Source organism: Chamaea fasciata, unplaced genomic scaffold, assembly GCF_029207755.1.
Source record: "Chamaea fasciata isolate MVZ Bird 193981 ecotype frontalis unplaced genomic scaffold, bChaFas1.0.hap1 SCAF_14, whole genome shotgun sequence".
In the NCBI taxonomy this organism is placed as follows: Eukaryota; Metazoa; Chordata; class Aves; order Passeriformes; family Sylviidae; genus Chamaea; species Chamaea fasciata.
The window spans coordinates 4150201-4174985 of NW_027094099.1; the positions used below are offsets into that span (position 1 = coordinate 4150201).

At 40.1% G+C, this 24785-nt stretch overlaps 1 protein-coding gene across 4 annotated transcripts in view; it reads left to right on the forward strand.

The window, feature by feature from the left end:
* VPS13C (vacuolar protein sorting 13 homolog C) overlaps positions 1-10731 on the forward strand; it is a 74303-nt gene extending 63572 nt beyond the window's left edge. For 3 of the 4 annotated variants that reach the window (XM_066196584.1, XM_066196585.1, XM_066196581.1), the window contains 5 exons: positions 389-503; positions 6180-6271; positions 7238-7361; positions 7622-7708; positions 9058-10731. In XM_066196584.1, the coding sequence (XP_066052681.1) occupies positions 389-503; positions 6180-6271; positions 7238-7361; positions 7622-7708; positions 9058-9147 (508 nt within the window). In that variant the 3' untranslated portion in view covers positions 9148-10731. Of the gene's footprint in view, positions 1-388; positions 504-1308; positions 4768-6179; positions 6272-7237; positions 7362-7621; positions 7709-9057 lie in introns of those variants that run through there. The other variant, XM_066196582.1, reaches the window with a different exon arrangement.
* Positions 10732-24785: the final 14054 nt, after the last annotated feature.

A 24785-nucleotide genomic window follows, 5' to 3' on the forward strand; every position in this document is an offset into this window, starting at 1 on the left:
AGAAATGTCAGTTAAATTTGCTGTAAAAAACAGACCGCTGAAATTTTCAGAGTAAAACTTCCCAGCCTGAAATTTGGTTAGCAGTGCACATCAGGGGCTTCTTGTGTTTTAATGGAACCTCTGGATAGTGTGTGAATAATAAACTTGAGAACCCTTAGTAAATTATCTGCATTTGGGAATAAACTTCTCCAGCTTACTCTGTAGCTGTTTAATGGCCTAGTGCAACTTTTAATTTATTATTAGCAGTATGTCTGTACTATTTACATCTGCAGGGTACCCAGGATGTGTAAGTGGGATGTGTGGCAAGTGAAAGGGTGACTTCTTAAAGATGTGCTGGTGAAACTCAGGATTGTGTTAAGCTTACCAGAATAATGTTGCACTATGGCAGGGTGGCAGAATCAACTGAGGAAGTGTCAAATCTCCGTCCCCCACGCCTCATCCGTGAAGACGGCATCATCCGGCCCTACAACAGGGTGGAAGCTGAGGGGTATGATTTGTTTGAGGTATGTTTTGCATTGGAAACACAGTTAAAATTCTCTAGCCTGCAGGGTTCTATGGAGGATTAAGTTGCAGTCAATCTGTAGCAGTCAGTATCTGAAGTAAAAATTCACCCCAGCTAATTTCATAAAGCAAGCCTGGATAGCAGGGAAGGCCCAGTGCTCGGAGTAAGCTGAATGCAAAATGGAAACTGCAGCATTGCTGTTATTTGATCTTCTCCATTTTATGCTGTGTAGTCACTTCTCATGCTCTGGAAGGAGGTAGTAGGATTAAGAATCATTAGGACTAAGATGTAAATATGTGAAAAAACTCCATTTTGATAGTTTCAAATTTTTGTCTTTATAACAAAGCTGAGGTTGGTTTACAGACTAAGCAACTTCTTAAAAAGATTAATAGACCTTGAATTGTTTGGTTGTATCAGCAGTTAAAAAAACTGCATGAATTTTCAAAATACCACTGTTTGGTTTTTCCTTATGTTGTTCATAATAGCAGTCTGTCATAGCTACAGGCACTGTGTGGACATTTAGCCTGCTTTCTCATGTGGATGTGCCTAACATATGGGAGATGAACAACATGAGTTTTCAAGTTCTTGATAGTCAGAATCTGCTTAATTTGTATTTCAGACTTTGTGTTATTAATACTTAGCTTTATATGCTTATTCTGTTGCTAAAAAGCTAAAGTAAATTAACTGCCTACAATTTAAGACCAAAACTTGGATATTTGCTACTTGCTTGTACATGGTCTTTTAATCCTTATTCCCTGTTCTATTTCTAACATTTCTTTTCTTTCTCCTTCTTTCCTGGCATGCAGCAAGAACTGGAATAATGGAGTAAACATTTTCCATATTTGTCTGTTTCTGTCACGGTTTTTCATCTGCCTTAAGTATTTAGATAAAGGGCATGATTGCATTTACCATGTCCTCTCCCCTTCCTCCCTATCTTTTTCTGTGTAGCAGTTGGATAAAACGGTGTTTCATGTTGTCCAGGCTCAGAAAACAAACTGGAATAACCATCTTCAGTAAGATTAGATGGGAGAAACAGGGAGGGTTTTCCTGTATATTTATTTTTCTGAGGATGCTTAGCTCCGTATGAATGGCAGTAACAGAAGGCACTTGGATAAAAGATTCATGGTAGGTTAGGTCCTGAGTTCATTTATTTATTGGTGCTGTCCTAGCGGTAGGCTGGGGACAGAGGGGCAGAGTAACATCTTGAGCAAAATTTGAAATAGTGATAGTGAATGGAATTTACCTCTGGGAAAATGCTTGTAATTTCATGACCTAGAAGCACTGTTTTCATAGAAATGCTGAGAAAACCTGTACTTGTGTTTTCTGTCCTGCGCTTTAGGCCTGTCAACAACTCATCTGCTGACCCGCTATGCCTTCAAGTTGCTGCTACTGGTTCTTTATGTGCTTTGCTCAGTTAAAACAGACAGCCAGCTTAGTTGACTCTGGGTTTTATTCACAGAATCTTCAGGGGCTTTGGTCTTTAACATAAAAAAATAAGTATAAACTTTCAGCTGTTAACAGGAGTTTACACACACACACATACAAAAATAAGTATATATCTATTTCTATACTAAGCAATGCCATAAATTTCATTACTAATACAGCATCTTAGAAATTAGCAAGCTAAGCTTAACAAGCTATTGTCGGAGCCAATTTTTTGCCCATCATATGGGAAAAAAGTTGAACGGAAGCATCTCTGTTGGTAATGCCTTTTAGAATGTAATGGTCAAGTTAAAATTATGCAAGAAAACATTTAGTGAATTTTTTAGAGGATTAAATGAAATTGTGATACACTAAGCTGGTCAAATTTTTTTCATCTTGAGGGTTTTTTTTGTTGTTTTTTTTTTTTTACTTTTTTTTTTACTAAGCTTTTATATCTAGCAAAAAGGAAAATGTGACACAATCAACACAGAAAATTTGATATTATGGAGTTCCTCCACATCTAGTATTGTATTTTTCTTGAAAACTGTAGATTAGAACTGAATACAAACCAGAAATGAATCCTCTGTGTGGTTCACTAAATACAGTTTGTTTCCTTCAACAAGTCACTTAATGGAATACAGGTTTAATGAACTGTTCTTGATTTTTGTGCTAGAGGTCAATATTGGGAAGGCTTTGTTTTCTAATACAAGTTAGCAAGCAATGTAAAGCAGGACAGTTTCTTTACATGGAATTGGATATTTAATGAAAAAGATGAGTCAGAAAGTCAGTTCTATGTGCATTTACAAATTTAATCACAGTAGATCCAAGTGCTGGTTATTTTTGGACCCAGTTTTGATCCTGTGTTACAAGTATTTAACCAGAACCCAGACCTTCTCATCTACTTTGACTACCCTTAGTGCATATGTCCCTTGAAAATGAATCTAGCCTCACAGAGTGGAAACCTTGTAAGGTTACCTTAAGGAACAGATGCCTCAATACTATCCAGTGATTGGATGGAAAAATATTTTACTTAATTACTTTTGTGTGAAATGCAGGCATTAGGGCTTGTCTTAGAGGAGCAGACATGTAGGTTTTAAAAGAAAAGGTACTTTTTCCACAGGAAAGTGGGTGCAAACTGGGGACCATAGCCAGGTGGAGTAGATCCTTTCAGTTGTGTAAACTTGTTCATGCAGTTGCTTGTCCCAGAAGTGCTGGATCTGTGTGTGGGCTGTGTAGGATGTGCTCAGCAGTTCACAGCCTGGGCAGTCAGCTCTGCCCTGGAGCGGGCTGTACCTCAGCTCACAAGGAGTACACCGTGTGTGGTGTGAGACACAAATGCGCAGCGTAGCTGGAGAACCAAGGAATAGGGCAGCTCTAGGAGAATTGTTTTCCAAGGAATCACTTCTCAGGAGTTTTGATCATGGTGTGAGGAGGGTTTGAGGTGAGGTTTGCCTGAGCAGGCGGTGGGAGCCTGTGCTTGCAGGGGCCGTGCCCAGCCAGGGGCTGCTGCTCACCCAGCTCCTCAGGGCTGCCGTGATGTCACTCATACATTATTCAATGCCTGTGGCATTACTTTGTTTCATTTCCCAGTTAAAGCATGGAGCTTTATAAAGAATGCAGAACACTTCATGAATAATTGAGTCAGGGTGGTGAGACAGTGTTGTGTGGCAGAGCATAGACTGTGCTGGAAACTGCAGATTCTATTTCTGCGTCACTCACTGTTCTGCTGTGTAAATTTGCATTGGTTCTTTCATTTCCATGTAAAATAAGAATGAGTTAACTTCTTCAAACTGCTCTAGTATGCTCATAAAAATAACAGCTTCTATAAAGATGTCTAAATTTGAAGAGTGTGCAGATCATGGAGTAATTTACATCAAGTGCAACCCCCTTTTTACATAATGCCACCACCATTGTGCTGGCATCTATTAGGTGTATTGAGAATAGCTCTGAGAAACACTGCATCTTTTAGGCACAGGCCTCAGTGGGAACTCTTACTTTGGTAATATATTGCATGTAAAATCTAAAAATACTATTGGGATTGTTTCTGAAGTTGTGAGAAACAAGCTTTCTCTCCGAAGCTTTGAGTTTGAATAGAGAAACATGTTTATGAATAAATCTGTTTAAATATGTGGCATGTCTAATTTCTTCATATTCAACAAAAGGATTCAGAATATAGATTGCAGTCTTTGAATTACAGTCTTTACATGGTGGTGGGTTTTCTATTCCTTGAATTTTTTACTTGTTTTTGAAAGCGCGAAGGTTCAGGTATAAAATGTGAGTTCATGTTTTATTTTAGTGTTATGCTGCCATATTTCTTCTAATGTTTTGAAGAGACTTTGAGATAAGCAGTCTTTCTGGCATCTTTGTTTCCTTTCATGTACATTGTACAGTTTCAGAAATTTTTAAGATGGTCAGAAAGGGATATTTTTTTATAGAAGATGTTGGTTGACCCTATGGTTCTGGTTGCTGAGAAATGCTGGATCAAAATGTATTTCAAAAAATAACACCGCCAGGGAGCAAGTCCAGGAAAACACTATGCTGTTGATTTCAGCTCTTGAATATTCATCCACTTTTGAGATTAAAGGATTTTTTGGAGTCAGTTGTGATGTATGATGATGCTTTAAGATATTTGTTGAACTTTTGAATATATGAAAATAAAATGCAAATATAAAAAAATGTCGAAAGTTCTTTTAATTGATTCTTATGTAAGCTGATCTTTCGATTTTGGTACTTAAACTGCATGGAGTTAAACCTGTTAATCACAGACAGACAACTGTGGAGTCAACTGCAGCCTCTATTGTCATCTCATTGGTTTTATGGGTCCGCCTAAGGAAATAAAAAGAAATCGCTATTTACAAAAAATAACTAAAAACATTCTGAATTTTTAGTCTTTCCTCTTTAGGTTATTGTTACTAGCTTGTCAGAAACTTGAGGAATGAGAACTTGAGCAATTTACTGTTATAGAGGCTGAATTCCACAGGAACAGCTGTAAAATGAACTGAAAGTCATCTCTCTGTGCTCTGAAGAATATCAAACCAATTTTGGGACACCATTTACTGGAGGTTGATCTGAAGTGTGTGCAGTCTGCATCCAGGCATTCTTCCTTGTGGTTTCCCATGTTTCTACGCAGGAGCTGCCCATTTTCCCTTAAAACAGATGGTATCATAAAACGGGTGCTTGTATTGACCTGGAGGCCACAAAGCTAATATGCATTGACTTTATACTTACATAATTGTCTCGCTAATTTTTGCTAATTAAACACTATTTATAAGTGTCTTTTTTAAAGACTACTGCAAATTAGGAAAACCAGTAGTTGACACAGATTGATTCTCATACCCACTTTGAGGCTGGATTCCCACTGGTAGCATATTATTAATTTCCTACTTTTATCTTTTTTCTGCATGATGTTTTGATGTGTATTCCTTTCCCACAAATATGTTCAGGTATCACTCTGTGAGTCTTGCTGCCTTTAATCCAGTGTTATTTGGAGCTCGACTGTGAGCCTGGCTTCTGTGCTGGTCTGTGTTTTTGATGGAATATTGTAATCCTGGTGACATGCTCTAGGAAACATTATACTTTAGTCCAAGAGTGTGTACAGAATGGGAAATCTGAAAAAAAAAATCATGAATAATTGCCAAAAAAATCCTAGGAGCACTTCAGTACTTTATTTCAAACCTTTTTCTGTATTTGTAGGTTGTCACTTGATTGGAGTTGTCTAATCAAAACATGATGAGTAATTTAATCTGCACTTTCATACACCTTTGTATTTTGGGTATTGAATAGCCATATCTGCTCAGTGCTTCAGGAGCCTGATCTTGAGGTGTGCTGAGAATTTTTATCTTGAGAGTTTTTCTGAGGGTCTGAGTCATGTACCTTATAAAAATACATGACCTTTGCAGGGTTTTCACTCTTGAATGAAGCCTGCAGCATGGGGTGTAGCGGAATGAACATTATTAAACAATTACTAGCACAGGAAGGAAATCAAAGCTGAAGAAATACTCTGATACAGCGGTGTCAGTGTTACACCTTGGAGTGGAACAGATCAGACTTCTCAGTGACTCAGCTTCAGGACTGAGAGCACTGTGAGAACCAGCTTTAAAGAACTGACAATGAGGGAACTTTTCTGAAGGCTTCTAAATTCAAGACACCAATTTGATTTGCGGGTTTTTTTCCTTTTTGTTTGTTTGGTTTGTTTTGGTTGGTTGGTTTGTTTGTTTTTGTACAGACCCAGAATTATTTTCTGTTTCTGTTTCAGAAGTTGCACATCAGAAAGTTGGAAAAAGAGGTGTATCGACACCACTGTGCAATTCCAAGAGGCAGAAGAGCAAACCTTATTGTTACCAACAGGTATTAAATTCTGAATGCTTTCTAAGGGTTTGACATGATTTCAGCTTGGGGATTAAACATCTGGCTAAGTCTAAACTGATTGCTATTCCCTGCCTATCTATTTTCCTTCTCTATTACCTTCTTGATTTTTTTAATATTTTATTTTGTTTCCTTAATGGAAAATGTAATTTAGTTGTAATGCCAGTGCTGGATACTAGTTTGGGAAGACAGTTTCCTCTGAGATCAGTGACCCTTTCATCATAGTGGAGGGAAATATTCTTTTTTCTTCTTTGTTTTTGATTTTTCAAATTAGGTTGTTATAAGTGTTTGCAGTCAAGCTAACAGTTTGATAATACTTGTTTATAATCTTGTTAATTAAAGAATATTCTAAATGAAGCCTGAAGTCTTTGTACCAGCATGAAAATCATTAAACTCATCTGACAAGTTTTAGAGTTTAAGATGTTGGCATTCCTGAGTTTGAGGACTCAAAACTTTCTGAATATGTTTTGATAATGGAAAGGATTAGATCTCCACATGGCACAAGTCACCAGTTTGCACCTTGCCTGAATGGATGAGAGAGGCTCATCCATAATAAGACCATGGAGGCTTCCCAGTGTGGTTTTTAAATAATGGCCAGCACGCCTCAGAATTCAGGCTGCAGGTGGACAAGATTTCAAGGCACTGACAAAGGCCGTGAATGATAATTGGGCAGTTGAGTTGTTGGCAGCCTTGGATAAATGTACACTTCTCTCCTGATCCCAGTTCTTGGCCTGCTCATCCTGTGTGATGGCTTAGATCATCTATGACTTTTAAAGGCCAAGTGATTGTCTCAGAATGTATTAAGGAAATAAGGGTCCACTGTGACTGAGGGGATACTTTTAATCCACATAAAAAACCCTAAACAAATGCTTTCATTCTGTTTAGTTTTTCTAGCAAAGTTCTAGTCCCAGGGGGAAGTTGAGGATGGATGTTTTTTTTCTTGAACAGGAGAGTGATATATGTGAAAGAAATGGAAATCTTAGGCCATTTAACAACAGAGTGGGATTACTTATTTGAAGAATTCACGCGTTATCCCTCCTATGAAGGAAATATTTTAAAAATCACTGTTTTGGTAAGAAAAACATGTACATTTTCTTCTATTTAATATTCACTAGAGGTCCATACATGCTTTTAACTTATTTATGGTTCTGACTGCTAACTAAGGGACTGTGTGACAGGATTTACTGGAAGTTTCTTGAAAGTATGACAGTTGGGTTGGACAGAGACCATGCTGAAATCTAACCTGAGGTTGGCATTCAAGCCATTTAAGTATCAGATTCTGCATTCTTGTTTTGTGAGTCATCTGAAGCACATTTTTGTTCCCCTTTGCAGCAGGATCAAAAGATGTTCCAAAGAAGGGACAGTACAGGTCATGAATGTGTAAGGACAGTTCAGCTTTGGGATGAAGCTACAGCAAGGGTATATTCTTCTTTTTTTTCTTTTTTTTTTAAATCTTTTTTTCTTATGATATTGTTGGCAGTTGTTGAAACTCAGCTTGTAAAAAAGATGGTAATGTTCAGAGACTTGTTAGAGAATAGGCTGCTGTGCCTGAGGACCATTTACCATAGTTTTGTGTTGAAAAATGTGTTTTACTGAGAGTATGATGACACCAGAGCATTCAGGAGAGTTTATGCAATAATAATTTAGTATTGAAGCTACATAGTCTGAGGGTTTGTATGTTAAAGCTCATTAAAGGAAAATAATTCCAATATTTAAAGTGCGAGGTTGTGTTAAATCCCCTATAGTCTGTAGGGTTCCACATACCTCCTCATTATTCCAAGATCACCTAAGGCAGGACAAGTGGACCTTGCATGAACAGGCTTATTTAGATTCCTCCTTCCCCACACATGGTTTTTCTCCCATTTATCTCTAAATGTTTGTTCCTGTTGGTGCTGGGGAGGCTGGAGTATTTTATGACTTTGTTCTGTGAATGCTTGGATCTTGCAGGTAACTTACCTGAGGTGATCTAACAATTTGAATAAATTCCAGAGTACTTCAAGAATAGAAAAAAAATTCCCAGGAAACCATGTGTGTTACTGTAGTGTTGTATGAGGTGATGAGGGAGGAGGTGTTCTCCCTGATAGCAAATGTGAAATCAATTGGATCCACGCTGTCTTGGAAGCATGCTTGAAATTGTAGCTGCAGTAAATGGCAAGTCAGCAGATGGAATCAGAATCAGGGCCAAATTGCTGCTATTAAATTGATTGAGCCTCCTGAAAGAATGGGTTAGACTGGGAAGGAAAAAAAATTGCTATGATTTTGAGACATTTTATATACTGGGAGAGTCTGCCTTGGTTCTTTACTGTGTCTTGTCTAAAAATGTTCCTTCAGCTTTCTCTTACAGCATGTTGTCCAAATCACACTTGGAATTAAGTAATTTAAATCATTTTAGTTTGTATCTTAGTGGCATGACCCAAGCCTGAGCATTGCACAAAACATACAGATCACACTAGAAGGATACTTGCTTGTGTTTAATTACATTTTTTAAATTTATTTCCTAACTGCACTTCCCTTTGCTAATGTTTATGCTGGTATCTATACATTACAAATTGATTTTTCTGCTCTCAAGTGCAACACTACCCCTTTACCTTTTGTGGATTTCTGTTTAGCAATTGAATATTGTGCATGGGAATCAGGAGCTAGGTATCCAACTTAGATCAGCTTCTGTGTGTTTAAATGTTTGTTGAATTAGCTGTGTTTTAGTAACATCTTATGGAAGAAAAGTGCTACCTGCTTTAATTGTTTTTTGCTTTCACTGTGTTCTACAGAGGGTTTGTTGTGCCATTCAGGAAGCCCAGACAACACGAAAACAAGAGAAGCTGGTGAAGAGAGCTTCCTCACAGCTGAGGAAACCTTAAATGCTGTCTTGATAATGACAGGATTTGTCATGTTTGACGTTTGGTATGCAATTTTCTCCCTAAAATTGATTAGAAGCAACATGGAAACATTGGGCAAAAAGTAAAGATAAAATATCTGAGGTCTTCTTTCAAAGTTAACAGCCATTAACACCTTAGTTTTAGAAGTTACCCATCTATTAGAAACAATGGATTTCTAAAACATGCATTTCAGTTTAAAAATTAAAATTTTTGATAAAATGTTTTCCCACTCTGAAATTTTATTTTCAGCCTTCTTTAATGTCAGAGGTTCTAAAATGAAGTGATTATCTTATTTGCACTTAAGGTTATGGTTTACAGACTGGTGGTTGTAGTAATTGTGGTTCTAGTGTTTTTCCCGATGAAGTACTTCTGTTTGTGATTGAAACAAATGACAAACTCTATTTTAGAAAACATTCTCCTTAAATTACTGTACACAGTTTAGCTAATATAATTTCATCTGAGTGTTTAGTATTAGAAAATACTGCATTGAAGCAATGTAAGAATGAGTATATATGAAAGAAATAGGCTATATGATAGAAATTGTCTGGAAGTGTTTACTTTGGAATGTTGTCACATTGTAAATGAAAATCTGCACTTTAAAAATGGAAAATATTATTCACCTGTCAAATGCCTGTTTATGGTTTTGGTTGTGTCACTGAAGCCTGAAGAATTCTCCGGAAGGAATAGCACACTGGGGTTTAGCATTGTATGTCAAAACCTGAAATCTAAGAAATTAGCTCTCCATCTTTCAGAGTATAGTTACTCCACCGGAAGAATGCCATCTCATTAAGGTAAAAGTCACTTCTGATGCAACGCTTCTGTTGCAGTTTCTCTTCCTGAAGGCTGTTAGCATTCAGTTTACCACAACATTTAAGCACAAAGTGTGTGTCTGGTGTGAATAACCCCATGAACTTCTTGAGACAAGTTCCATTAACACTAGGCACATCCATAGGTGACTGAGTCAAGGACTAGATGAGCAAAAAGATTTGAGTTCAGTGATCAGTGAACTGGGAGCCTTTGCTTTCAGTCTTTGGATATCATTTAAGAAAATCAGGGTGCTTGTGAAAACTCATCAAAATTTGACCTTTCCAATTTCCTTTTCTGCAAAGAACAATTTCTATTTCTTACTTCTATTTTGTAGTAGATAATAGCTGTAGATACAAACTTGATGAACTAAAATGACAATATTTTTCTACAGATCCATACAGTGCACCAGGCCTGGACTTTTAAACTCTACACTTAAGGGCTGGTGCATTGTATAAATGTACTTTTAACCTGTACCTATGAACTCACCAAAGTTAGAAAGCTTAAGACATTTGAAAGTAAGCTGCCAAACACAGAACTTGCAGAGAGTATTGCACACGATTTTATTCTTGTTGTATGCACATGGCTATTAGTCCACTTTGCTACATGGGAAAAAATGTGGTGCAGCCTTTAATTCTGTGCTATCACCTCTTTTCTAGAAAGCTCTGCTCAAGCAATGAATAAATTGCCTGTCCAGGTTGTATGTATATCAAGTTCATGTTTAAAAAAAAAAACAAGACAATAAATTTTTATATGCAAGTATTTGTACTATGATTTAAAGTTTTGTTGCTTCTCAAGTGCAATATGTGCTGTTGGTTTGCCTCATGTCACTGTATGAGAACAATTGGAGTATGAAGGTACTGCGGAACAGCTTTCTACAGCTACAGTTTTTGCGTCCTCTGACATTTAGGGACAGTTGTATGTGTACTGCCTCTTAATTCATACTTGAAAATAGATGTCACTTTAGTCTACTTGGTGTGTGTTCAGAGAGTATCATGTGCCTCTTTCTAGGTGAGTTGGAGCTTGAAACATTTCTGTAGACACCTTTCTGACTCCAGTACTCTGCTTGATTCCCTTATAAACTTCCTCATGTGTTGGTAAATTTCCTGGCTTGAATTGTAAACAGTAGATATTTCATTTTCTCACTTTATGTATGATTAGGTTCAATGAAGAAACTTACTATTTAAAATAGTCCGAAGAAGCAGTAGTTTTTATTTTGAAATGCCCATCTTTGCAGTTTGGGTTGCCAGCTGAATTTGAACTGGTACATGACCTTCAGCTGGAGGATCAATGACCTTCTTTACCGCTTGGATCAGGAGGACATGAGAGAGGAATTCCATTTCTTGCTTAAGTGAAGATGGGTGTTTGGGATGAATAGGTTTCCAGTGCTTGTCCTGGGCTTGCCTCTAGTATTCCATTCCGCTTTACCATGGCTCCTTCTGTCTTTGCTTTGTTTTTAAAGTGCCCTTTGGCATAGCTGCCTCCTCTGCAGCTGCAAAAGCTCTTGACTTTACCTGAGCTTTGCTCTCTGAACTTTGGGAACTTTCTTTTCCTGTTCCTTGCCAGTTCTTTTCCCTAAGCTGGTGCATTTTCTGGAAGTGCTGGCTGAGGAAGTTAAGGAACAAGGAGAGTCTCTTGTCTAGTCCCTAACTGTGTGCCCAGCATAGGAACAACTGCAGAATTACATCCTGTTAGTATGATATGTTGGGGTAAGAGGATTAACAGTGTGTTTTCAGACAATCTTGAGTGATGAATTTCAGCCAGGTGCTGTGATGGAAGTGAAAAGCTTTTTCAAAGATTTTGGTGGGATTTTTGTTTGTTTGTGGTTTTTATTTCTTTGTTTTGTTGTTGTTGAATGTTTTGAATTTTGTTTCATTTTTAAAGTATCTGGCAACAAAATGTTTCTCCATGCCTTAAAGATTTTATGCCTCTGTGAAGCCATTGAGTTTTTCAGTATTACTGAGCTCACCAGATTGCCAAGTCGTTGACATCTTCCTAGCCTTTTCCTTTCACTGGGCACCCAGAAGCTTTTTGCTGTCTCAAGGGCCATTTTTTACTGAATATTAAGACAGTAAAATTAGTGTTAATTAGAACTCCAAGCATTTAGGTCAGGCCCGAGTCCTTGCTTTGCTTCAGTTACTCCTTTGCTTTCTGTCTCATCGTAGGTTTCTCCAGCTCTTCAAAAGCTTTTTTTTTTCACAAGGTGTGGATGAATGTTTAATCCTTGGGACTGTTTCTCAGGCTCTTGCTCCAGCTGTAGCCTCATGAAACCGTTCTGAATCTTGCTCAGTCCTTTGTGCCATGCCCTCCATGCCCTGGCATGCTCAGTTGTCCCCTAGGTAAAGAACAGTACAGCTTTCCTCAGTGTAGATCTATGGCCTAATAACCATTTTAAAAAGACACCAGCAGAAAAATGATAGTAAAGTCAAGCTGTTTCATTGAAAAGGCATTAATATGCTTGTGCTTACATTTTTAATTCTTTAAAAAAAAGAGAATGATGTGAGAACTGTTGGTGTAGATAATGTATGTGCTTCTTCACAGGATAGTGCTATCAATTCTACTGAACTGTGAGCTTTAAGGAGCATTTCACTTTGATAATTTTCCTTGAGTTTCTGCCCAGTCTGGAGACAAGTAATATTAACTGTTCAAGGGATTTTAGGCTCTCTTTCAATGAGAATTTTATTGGATTTTATTTAGACCTTTTCCTCTCAAAGTGACCCTATATTCGTTGACTACTGCCAGTCATTCTCTACAGAATTGCAATAAGCCAACCACTTACAAGTACTAATGTGGAATTTCAAAGAAACAAACAGTACCAGGCCATCCTTTAAACCCCTCAGATTGTGGAATGTAATTGCAGATCTTTGCAGCCTGAGTCCTGGGCAACACTCTCTACCTGACTGTGCCTGGACTGTGCAGGCTAAGGGGATCCCTGGTGAGCTGGGATTCTGTCACAACAGGAAATGTAAAATACCCCCTCTACCCCCAACACCAAAGAAAATTGCCCAGGAGATGAAGTTCTGTGTTTCCAGTGATAAAGTGCGTGCATCAAAAGAACTTCATACCTCTCACCATCACATTTTACCATTTTCTCAAAATTTGCAGAGCCTGCCAGATTGTTTGGTTTTCATAGGCACGGAATAGGGAGCAGTTTAGTAGTAAGAGAATAAATAGTTTTGAAGGGGGTAAATTGTGAAGTTGAAAGAGGCGATTCTTACTTCATTGCTGGCAGTAAATAAGCTTTTGTTGTAGTGCAGTAACACAGAGATTACAGTAGGTATATCCTAACTTGGGCTGGGCTGGGCAACAAGGATTATTTATATATAGGTGCCTTGGGTCACTCAGAAGATTTTAAAATAAAAATATTTAATTTAAAAAGTGTAAACTGACTTGTGAAGCTTTTTGAAACTAGCTAACATCTTTTTGAAAAAAAATATTTCAACAGGTTGTAAAGTCACATTTAGTCAAACCTGAGTGTGAAGACTTAATTTGGAATACATGCCAGTGGACTGACCAGAGAAATTTTAACATTAACAAGCGGAGGGATTTGAGAATCAACACATACAACTGCAAGTTTCATTGGAGAAATCAAAGCATTTTTATTCAGCTTTGTTTGCAAGCTATTAAGCTTGTTTATTAAGATTTCCTGGAAAAAGGTATGCTTTGGAGGGAGAGGGCAGTTCCCAGTTTAACCTGTGATGCCACAGAGCAGGAGAAGGACAGATTGAAGTCGGGGGCAAAAGTTGTTTTACAACTAGATGTCTAATAAAAAATTGTTCCAGTTACATGAGTATTTTTTTAGTTTACTAATGATCCTAATGCAATTCCATCCCTTGGGTTATGGATCTTAATTGCACAATCACTTAGTAACAGTGAGGCAAATACACAGATCTCTAGACTTCAGCATTTAGTATCTCTGTGCTGCAATTTGTTTCTGTTTTGGATTTTTCTAGATATTTGTCATCAACTAAGGTGGTAGCTTAATCTAGTTACCTCAGTTGTCTGAGGGAGAAAAGCTGAAATATGAAAGGAGAAACAACTCTTAAAAGGAAATCACTGACCTGTTGAAAGGAACGTGTGAATTTAAAACTTTATTCAGTTCACTCTATCCTCACCCTTCCTGTAAGTCAACAAGTAAACCTCTAGTTTGACCACATTTTATATTATTTATTATGAAATGAGATTGTTAATAGTTTATCCTGATCTGGTCTTTAGATTGCATAGAGGCCAGGGGAACAAGGGAGATGGGAGGAACCCCATAATATTGACATGGTAGGTTGCAAATGAAGGAAGGTGATAAATCCATAAAATGTCTTTAGAGGTAAAACCAAATCATTAAAAAGCTCATTTGGTATCCCACAAATTCCTTTTTTCATCAGTAATTGGGAAAACATCTAATTGTCAAGACCAACAACAGTACTTGAAAACAGTAACTTTGTTAGATTTTAACAAAGAAAAGAAATTTTCCCTCGGATTTCATTCAGAGGTAGAGCCATTCGCAGATACTTTACTGGAGTCAGCAGATGGAGCATTGAAAATGCACTTTATTGCTCAAATGACAACACTCAAATTCCGGTGCTGTGTGTATCCACATTGTTTCTAGACTCTGCTGTTTATCAGAGGCAAGTACAGTAAAGATGTTCAAGTCTGCAAAATGCTTGTTCAAAACAAAAGGCTTGAAAAGTAGAGAAGCAGCTTGTGGGCTAAATAATGGAGTGAGTTTCCAGGGATTTGAAACGTCTCCCCATCAGGTGTGACATGTATTCCTCTCACATACAGTGAAAACTTTACAGGTAAATCACTGAGCTGTGCAGGTCTGGTCTCTGCACTGATAAATGTGGCCCTGAATCTGCCCTTGGCTTAGCTGATGTATGAGGACTGGATTGTACTTACAAAGCTTCCTCTTGTGTTTGTCATCCTCACCTCTGGCTGTTGGAAAAGAAACTTGCTGTTGACTTTCCAAGATCTATGACATTACACTAAGGTGCTCATAAGCAATCCAAAAAGACTTCTGCAACTGATCCCATAGAATTTGTTGCAGGTTAATTGTGAGTAAAAGCAGCACAAAGGAATATAATCAAATAACAAGAAAATGCAGGTTTAGTGTATTGAGAAACTTCCAAGAGTTGAACAGCTGACTTTTTAGGACCTTCACCACACTTTAACAGAGTGCACCAGTCTTGAGTAACTGATGCTGATAAACATCAAGAGTAGACATTCTCTAAGTTAATGTGGAATTCAAAATTAAAACAGCATATTACTTACATCAACTTTGAGTCAGTTGCAAAGATGCTTTCAAGTTGGACACTGACTGTAGCACAGCAGAAATCTGTGTGGAATGACACAAATGAGTGTGTCAGGGTTGCAAAGGAAGGGATGCTGCTCTAAGCTGTTGTTCCAGTAGTAACCCACAAGGTGGGGGAATGAACCTTTGTATTTTACTGCTGTTGTCCTACATCTTTCCTGCCCACCCTCCTCCTGCCTGGATACCACACTTTTAAAATCACCTGCTTGATGTGGTTAATGCAGAGCATGGAGCAGTAAATCAAGAGCCTGTCAGAAGCTTTTCAAGCTGTAGATCCAAACCTGGAGTTTTACAAGTGTTGATAAAACATACTACAGTGATCATTCACGTGTAATTTGTACACAGTGTAATAAGTAATCTGAATTGGTGCAGATTTGCATGGGTACATATTTCTTTAGTGGGGAATGTTTTAGTGTGAAAGCTTTTCTGTGTGGTTTTTACTTACATATTCATTCTATTAATGGTATTATTGATCTGCAGGTGGCTGTGTAACAGTCCACGCTGGGTGGACTCGTGCTCACCCCTCAGTTTTTTTAACCCGCTGACTTTCCCCCAGCCAGCCTATCTTGTGCCCCCTTATCCTTATTCATAATTGGTCTAAGTCCTTTTTTACAGGCCATTGTTGATACCAATGCCCCATTTTCCCGCACAGCAGGTACGGCCGATTTTGGTCGCCCCTGAAGGAGCGCCTTCATGGTGCTGGAGTGCGTTGGATGGGCGGATCAGGCATCGTTGCTGTGTCAGGAGCTGCAGCCCTTACAGCAGGATGCGATTGTCTTGCCTGGTGACCTGATGGTGGGCCAACGGAACTTTCTTGTCACAGACCTGTAACATGTTTTGCAGAGTTGGCGAGGGTTTTAGAGGGAGGCTCAGAATGGCAGCACGACGCTGCCCATTCGCATTTGGGAGCGCCACCTCCTCTTGTGTGTACCCTTTCTTCACTTGTAATTCAATTGCTTGTGTGAGCTTTTCTACAAACTGCACGAAGGGTTTTGAGGGGCCTTGCTTAATGCTTGAGTAAGGAGGCATCGGGCCAAAGGGCTGCATGCTAAAGAACGCTCGCTCTGCCGCTTCCTTACCAGTTTCAGGGTTGGGGAGTAGGATGTCAGAGGCCTGAGTCAGGGCTAAGGCCCGTTGGCCTTCACCACATAGGTGTTCCATTGTAATTTTGTTACCTTTTTCATTGATTGCTGTGTTAGGATCTCCTAACAAGCCTGGAAGGGCGTTCCTCAGCAGATCTTTCCAGGTCGCCTCCCAGAGCTTATACTCTGTGGAGTTTGTGAGGCACCGGAAAAGCTGTTTGATGTCAAACGGAATGGCAACCACTCCGGTTAAGTTGGCGTTCAACAATCCTCCGAATTACGGACTCTCTCATCTGTACTCTTTGAGGGCCTTGCGGAGGTCCTTTATCACATTCTGTGAAAAGTGTTGCCAGTTGGTATGAGTAACATTTCCACCCCTCAACCTGCGAAAGATCACTGGGGTGAGGGATGGAACCTGGCTTTGGTCTTGACTCTCTGGTTCCAGCTCGTCCTCCTCGGAGTCCCAGCCGTGGGAACCGGAACTCCGAGCGTGGGAACTGGAAGTCGGGCCTAACTTCCGACTCATGGAGGGCGAGGTCTGAGAGCCTGATGATGTCAGGCAAGGAGTGTGTCTCAGGGCGGGACAAGCAGGAGGGGCTTGAGGAGAAGGCAGAGTGAAAGTGTCAAGGGAAGTAGCTGGGGTCTGGGACAGGAAAGGGTTTGTGGGAAGAAGAAAGGGTTGAACATGAGGATGACCACGCCATGCAGTCACCGCCATTTTGAGGACAAAAGTTGGAGGCGCCATTTTGTGGCAACTCGCCATCAGCCAAACTAAATGGAACTCGGTTTTGAAACTGGGTAGGAAGGGGGAAGGAAGGGTTCCTGAGCACCCTTGCCAGGGCTACTGCGGGAATCCCGAGCAGTCCGGCCAAGACTATTCGGGCAGGGGGACCTGGGCACTTGAGGGAGCCGGGGCTGGCAGGCAGTTGTTTCCCTGCCGTTCCCTTTAGAATGCCGGTTTTTATGACAGAGGGCTTGGGACAGAGGAGAGGGGAAACTGGGAAGGTTCTCTGCTCCTTTGCTCTTTCTTCACTCCCTGAATTTGTAAGAGGGCAGAATGAAGCTGCAGTGGCCAATAAGTAAATTTAGCAGCTGTCATGTCTCCAGATTTTGCAAATCCATAAATTTTCTGCCCACAGTGTCCCAAAAGGAGACGCTGTTTATTAAATCTGGAGATGTCTGGGGGAAGTGTAGGAAGAGCTGGCATATGAATCTCTTCAACTGTCCTTTTGAGAACTTAACATCAACAACAACAAGGAACCCAACAAGTTGATAATAAACTCCCTTTTGTGCTGTAGAGAGCCGCGCACCCATCGTGGCTCGATGTTAAATTCCACAGCAAAACCAGCCGAACAACGAAAAATCCAACATAAACACGAAAGCCCAAAACACCTTAAAATCGAAGGGGGAAACCCAAAAATCCTGTACCCTCAGGGTGCCGCTCTGAACTCAGGAGGACCAATAACAAAGCCAAACCTGCATCAGGGGTTACCGATCAAATAAACTCAAAAGACGGCAAAAGGGAACAGAAGGAAATAAAAGGGAGTCGCGACCGGAGACGCTTCTGAGGGAAGGCAAAAGGCGTCTCCCCTGGGGCTGCGCAGCCTAACCTGGCTCAGAGGTTGAGCCTGCTTCTTGAAGAAGCGTAGTTGAGGCTTGAAGCCTCTGTCCCCTAAAGTGGGGCTGTGCAGTGAATGCTCCAAAAGGAGCAGAAGACACTCATCGATGTGTAGATGAGTAGAAAAACCAGCTGCAGTGGAATCCTCGCTGGGGGAAGTCTCCTTGGGGTGCTGGAGGAGCTACCTTCCCCACCTGCTAGGAGTGCACTCTCAGGAAGAGAGCTGCTGTGGCTAGCAGGCATGTGACGTGCCAGGGGACTTCTGTAAATTGGAAAGAGTGTAATCCAGCTGGTCCAGAGACCTGCTCCACGGGGTCTGGTGGTGCCCTTGGGCCAGACTGCAGTGGCTGCCACGCTATGGCCCCATGTTGGGCACCAAACTGTTGCCTTGCCTTCCCCGGGGATGTTCTCCCAAGCCTGCCCTGGCTAGCCCTGGCACCAGTGACAAGTCCGGTACAGCTCAGTAGGCTGGCCAACCGAGCCGATCTGGCGGGTCCCAGTGTTGGTATAGCACGATGAAGGCGAGGAAATGAAGAAAAAACTCTGATGAGGGGTCTGCCACTGAAGTTTATTTATGCCCCGCAAGGAGCAACCTCACCTCCAGGGAGTCTGCCTCAGCAGAGCACAGACTGCCCTGTGACAACAGGTTTTATTGGGGGGAGGAGGAAGGGGAAGGGTTAGGGAAGGAACCAATAGGGATAGGTCTGGGAGTGGCTCTGCAGGTGAGGGGACTTCTCCAGGGACCAATCCTGGAGAGGAAGGAGGGAACCCCTCGGAACCTGGCCAATCCCTCGACGCTTTCCCTGGAACTTTCCAGATGCAGGGAGAGGTCCTGAGGAGACTGACAGGTCCCAGGGGTGGGGAAATAAATGATTGACACTTAACGGAACATGGGATAAACCAAATAGGGAGGAACTTAAGGGTACACGGAACAAACCATTTAAACATGCATATGACAAAGGAAAAGCGAAAAACACGCCGCTACCGTCACCAGTGTACCTAGTGAAGATAAATTGATACCAAACCTTTGCAGGGTGAAATCTGTCAAAGGTGTGAGCGCACCTGTGGTCTTGGGGGCAGGGCAGATATCCACTGGCTTCCTGAGCCCATTTGGGAAGAGAGACACATTTCATGTTTTGTCTTCACATTTCGTGTTTATAAATATATAAAGGAAATGGTGTGAGAGCACAGCGTGTATCTGAACTGAGGCCACCTGAATTGCCAGCAGTTCAGTTAAGAGACTTATGGTGCATTTTCGGTGGAACCTGAAATAGATTCAGTTCATGAGATACAAAGCAATACAGGACAGAAGAATAGCGTTGTCCTTGCAGCACAGGTGAATGCTTTTATTACCAGCTTTTCTTGAGAAAATGTGCTCCTCTTTAAGCATCCAGGTGGAGATCATAGCATAAGTGATTCCCTGCATGGTATATTATTCAGCTGTTCCACCAGGCCTATTCTGTTACAGATGATACGGGTTTGGAAAAAACCTCTTATAATTCAGACAATTATGAACCCCATTTTTAGCATTCACTCTGGACTAAAATGGGGAAGGGGAAGCACAATACAGCTTTACATTTCTTTCATAAAGTTACAGGAAATGTAAGAGTGGATCATAGGGAAAATGACTTCTGTATCGAAACTTGTAAATACTGAAAGATTCACGTGAACGGTGAAGGTGCCATGTGCTCGTGACTACTGCTTCATATTGTCTATATCAGGATATAGTGGTGATGTTAGAATATGAAATAAAGAGAGTTTTATGTCTTTTACAATCCTGTCAGCTTATAGAAACTAAGTGACATACAAGATGAGGTAGCTGAGACCTCCAAAGAAGTTGTGACAAGAATAGTGTATTGTGGAGCATAAAAACTGTTTTGAGCTTGGAACGTTGGAATGCTGAGAGTAGCAGACTTCAGCAACGAGACATATGGAAGGTATCTTAGCCACTTGATAAGCAATGCTGCAGCCACCGCTCACAATAATTTAAAGTTTCCTTTCCCAGGTGGTTGACTTAGGCACTTGCTTTTCACTGAGAAAGGCAGAGCTGGGGATGACAGTGCTACTTTGGGGTTGGTGTGCAGTTGCTAACATTGACTTGGAGGGTGTCTTACAGCAGAGTTTTTATGTGCTTTTGAAAGCCTCACCCTTAAACACTCTGGCTTCCCATCTGGCAAGTAGGATGGCAATGCTTTTGTAACTGACTGGTATTTGATGTTTAAAATTGTCAAGTAATCAAATGTAATTAATGTAAATACTGTTAACTCCAGTTAAATCTCTGTTCAAGTGATTCTGTGCATTGACAGAGCAAGTATGTCACTAACAAGGGATGATAGTTGTTTGTTGGTCCTTTGATGTTTTACAAACATCAGAAAATATTAATCCCTTTACACACATTCATTTTGGCTGATACTGAACTAAAACATGCCAAATACATCTATCTCTTCAGACACCTTGCCCCTCACTTCTGTAACAATTAGAGTTCCTGTGGGGCACTTCAAAATACAGTAATAATTGCTGCACAATATTTTAATAAAAACAATCCCTGAAATCCTAACAGCTGGATTATGTCAAACTTGAATTATTTTTTTTAAGAAATAGGTTTAAAGACAAAGTGATTCTTTGCTATCCCGACCTCCTACTCACTGTTTGATCAGATCTAGTTCCCTATTACAGCAGCACACAAAAATTGGAATCGTTGTTTTTTGAACTGTGTTTTTTCAATCTTAGTAGAAGCAAAAGTTTAAAACCAAAGAATTTTATGCAAAGCTGATTGAATGTCTTGAACCAAACCTGTCAGGGTTGGCACAAAAATTAAACGCACTGGCTTGTTCGCCTTCCAAATAATGTATGCAAAAATTGAGGAAAGAGCATTCCTGTTCAATTTTCATAAATGAAATATTGTGTTACTATTTTGTTAATGGGAGGGAAAGCAGATTAGTTAAAAGGGTAAATATGTTGACACATTGATTTGAAGAAGAGTTGCTTGGGTCGAGTTAAAAAGTGTAATCAAACCAAGAGACTTCTCTTCCTCTTCCCTGGACGAAGAATAGTGACCCATCGGTCAGAGCATCAGCCTCCCACATTCAAGGTAACGTGCTGATGAAACTTTTCTTTCTTTGATTGTATCACGAAACCTTGAAAACTTCGTGGTTTTGTCCTAATGGATGCTGAAGGAAAAAATGAAAAAGGTGTTACTGGAACAGGAAATTAGATTTTTTTCATAGCTGTGAATCTAAGCTGGGTTTTACATTCAACCTGCTCCTCCTACATTTTCCTATTAAGCCTTAGGAAAAGAATTGTCTGCTTAGTATATCAGTCTTTGCATGATACTGTGGACTGAAGAACATGAGGCAGTGCTGAATTCTCCTCAAGATACCAGTATTCTAGAGAGGCTGGAGCTATATTTCTCCTGTGTGGGTGTTTGAGCATTTGAATTGGCCATCTGTAGGGACAGCAAACGGCTTAAACTTTGTTTTCTTCTTTGTGAGATATTTCTGTAACAGTCTGAGAATTAAAACGGGGTTCTGATCTGCAGAGGAAATGGAGATGGCTAGCTGTTCCTTTTTAGAAAAGATGTAATGCTTATCTGGAGAATTTTCCTAAGAACCTTAAAAGCATAGTAAATAAAAGCAGTGAATATTTTTAGGCTATATTTAAAATCAGAACTCTTTATTTTGTGCATTTGGAAGTCTACATTGAGTTAGTTAAAATCATAGCTCTGTGATAATAAGCAAATTCCTCCGAAGGTTTTTCACAAAGTTTTTAAAAAGCCTTAAACTTTTACAACCCAAAAATCAGCTACATGTGTTATACTTGTTTCTGTCTTTACTATTGTCAGTGCTAAACCAGTGAGCGCCGTTCATTATACCTTCAATTCAACATGCTGAAATTCACCTTCTAAGGCATTTATTTCATGTATAAGAAAACTAGCTTCTGCTCTGATGGTGCATAATTTTCTCCAGACTTATTTCTAGTTCACAGTGAAGCTCACAGCATTGCTCCTGTGTAGAGTTTCTACAGGTACGTGTCCATTAGTGAGCCATCATGATGTGTAAAAGCTCCATGGCTTGCCTAGCCACTGCTTAAGTTCAAAAGTTTTCATGAAAGCCCTCAATTACAGAGCTTTCTGCTTGTGACAGTTCCTCATCTATCTCAATCGTCTTTCTTTGCAAAGAGACAATGATTTAAGGTTTGCTCTAAACATAATGTAAATGATGGATGGTACCTGACAGTTGCCATTGTTTATCCAAACAGAATATTATGTGCAGGAAGGTCTGAACAATCAGTCTGGACTTCAGTTCTGTTTTGGGCTGAAGCTACTTTTCTACTCAGTGTACATTTTTCCTCTTGACCATCTAGAAAGGTATTTTTCAGTGGTCTTCCTTTTCAGTAGGAAGTGTTAGCACTGGCAGCTCTCAGAAATAAGTTGTGATACCAAATTGTAACTACCTTGCAAAAACTTTGTTGCTTAAAACAAGCCTGTGAAGGGGCTGGTGCTGTTAAAGAAACCTGATGATAAAATTACTTTAAAAACAGGTTTTCTATGGTTTGGTATTAAATTCCTCCACATGAGAACCTTGTATTCTGTCTGTGTTCTGTTAGACCACAATTCTTGGCAGTGGCTCATTTAAGGAAATCCAGAAACATTGAGAAAGAACCAAGTTGTCTTTTCTTCTGATCATATTTATTTGAAATTTAAGTACCATAGAGAGACGACTGCTGAGTAGTTATTTTTGTTAAAGTCCACATTTTGATTGCACACAGGCAGTGAGAGTGAAAGCTGTCTTAGGGAGACAGTGTTCTATGTGGAACAATCTGTTTGTAGAAAATATCTTGCAGGTTGGATCCTGCGTTAGCCTCAGGAGAGAAGCTAGCAACCAGGTGCCTTTTAGAGGGATTAAGAAATTAAGTTCTGGTTTGTTTGCTTTGTTTTTGTTGAATGTTCATGTTTATTTCATGAAGTTCAGTTAGCAGACTGTAGCAATTCCGTCTTGGGTAATTTTCTATCAAATCTGTGAAAACAGGAGCACATAGTGACTGGGTTTGTAGGAATATGAGCTTTTGAAAACCTATAAAGAATTTCCTTACTTCGAAAGAATGTTTGTTACAGCAATGGCAGCTGAATTTTGTGTAATAGGGACAGTGCACTGGTTTGGAGATTTCCTCACTCCAAATGAAGGTGAACTTTAAAACCACAAACCCACCTTTGTTTGTGAATAATTGCTCTGTTTCTGGTGATCAAGATACACTGACAGTAAAAAAAAAACAAACAAGGGCAATGTTTTTCTATGAAGACAGCAAGTCCTACATGCACACCAAGCATATCCGAGCAGTGACACTGTCACAATAAAGCAAATACACCACTTAAATTTCACAAAAGGTTTCAGCATTAGCTGATGCTTAATCTGTTACAGAAAGAACCTTTGAATTTTCTGCTTTATTGCATCTGAGAGAAGCATGGTCAGAGTTTTTACTGTTTTTGAGTAACTCCAAACTACTCGAGGGGAGACACTAAAATGCCAGGTTCCACATTTGTGACCTGTTGGCCTCCCACCCAGTATGTTTACAGCTGGATGTGAAAAATGTTCTTTGGTTTTGATAGGAGTAAAAAGGAGTGCTATAGCTTCAATGCAGCTTTCAGATTGATCTCATTAATTATGGAGGGATGTGTAGCAATATGCTCAAATGGCTGACTAAGTTTGAACATCTCCCAGTCCTGCTGGAGCCCTTGAAGGTTGTTGAACTAAATGTAAACTTCTTTTTTTCCACCCTACCATCCCCCCAGCATTTGAGCTACCATAAACTGATCCAAATCTGAGATCTGACACTGCACTTCCAGTGTTGTTTTCACAGTGAGGAGCAAGAACCTGAGTGGGGCATGATGTTTGAGATGGAATCTGATTGCATCATTACAGTTGAGGCCTTCCTGAACCTGAATCTCAGAATTCACAACAGCTTTAGTGTTTATTAGTGTCCTGCCCAAGGTGGATTCTGGAGGCCTTTCAATAAATACCTACTTCATTCTCTAGCTCTGTCCGGTCTCTGTTTCAGGTCGGCCTTCCCCAAGGCATGTTTAGTATGAGTTGGGTCAGCAGGTAGTTTGTATTTTATTTGATTATGAGGAGTTATCTTTCATTGGTCCTTACAGGCTGCTTTTGCTGCGCAATTCTGCCTTCTACTCCTAGTTTTTGCCTCTTACCTCTTTCCAGCTGTCCGCCTTCAAACATGGCTTCATTCTCAGTGTTACAGGTATCCAGTAGCTGGTTTACCAATTGTCAGGGCCAGTGATATTGTAAACCACCACCAAGAACATTGCATTACAGTTGGAGTTGATAGCCGATCCCTGGCAATTCCCCCAGGTGCCAGTCACTGCCATGTGAGTAAATACAGTGACTGCTTCAGTAAGTAGTCATCCTGATGCTGCTGGAGCTGAATGTTTGCCCACAGTGTTTGTTCTCTTGTGGCATCACCACTGTTTATGCAGTGAACAAGGCAAATAAGTGTTAAAAAAATACTGCTTCACCTGGTTCAGTTTTCTCGTCCAAGGCACAGCCTGGCCTTGCAGACGGTGGTACTGGCACAACCAAATGGGCAGCCTGGGGGCAGCAGGAGGCAGCCAGGTGGAAACTCTCCTGGGGTCAGGATGAATAGGAAGGTGCTGTCTGCAAGCATATCCTAAGCATTTTAACAAGTTAAAATGGTTTGGTTTGTGAACAAAAGTTCTCTTTGGTGTGTGTGATGAGTTGTTTTCCTAATCAGCCATGATTGCTCTGTATGTTCACTTTATAAGTGATGTTATATAGCACAG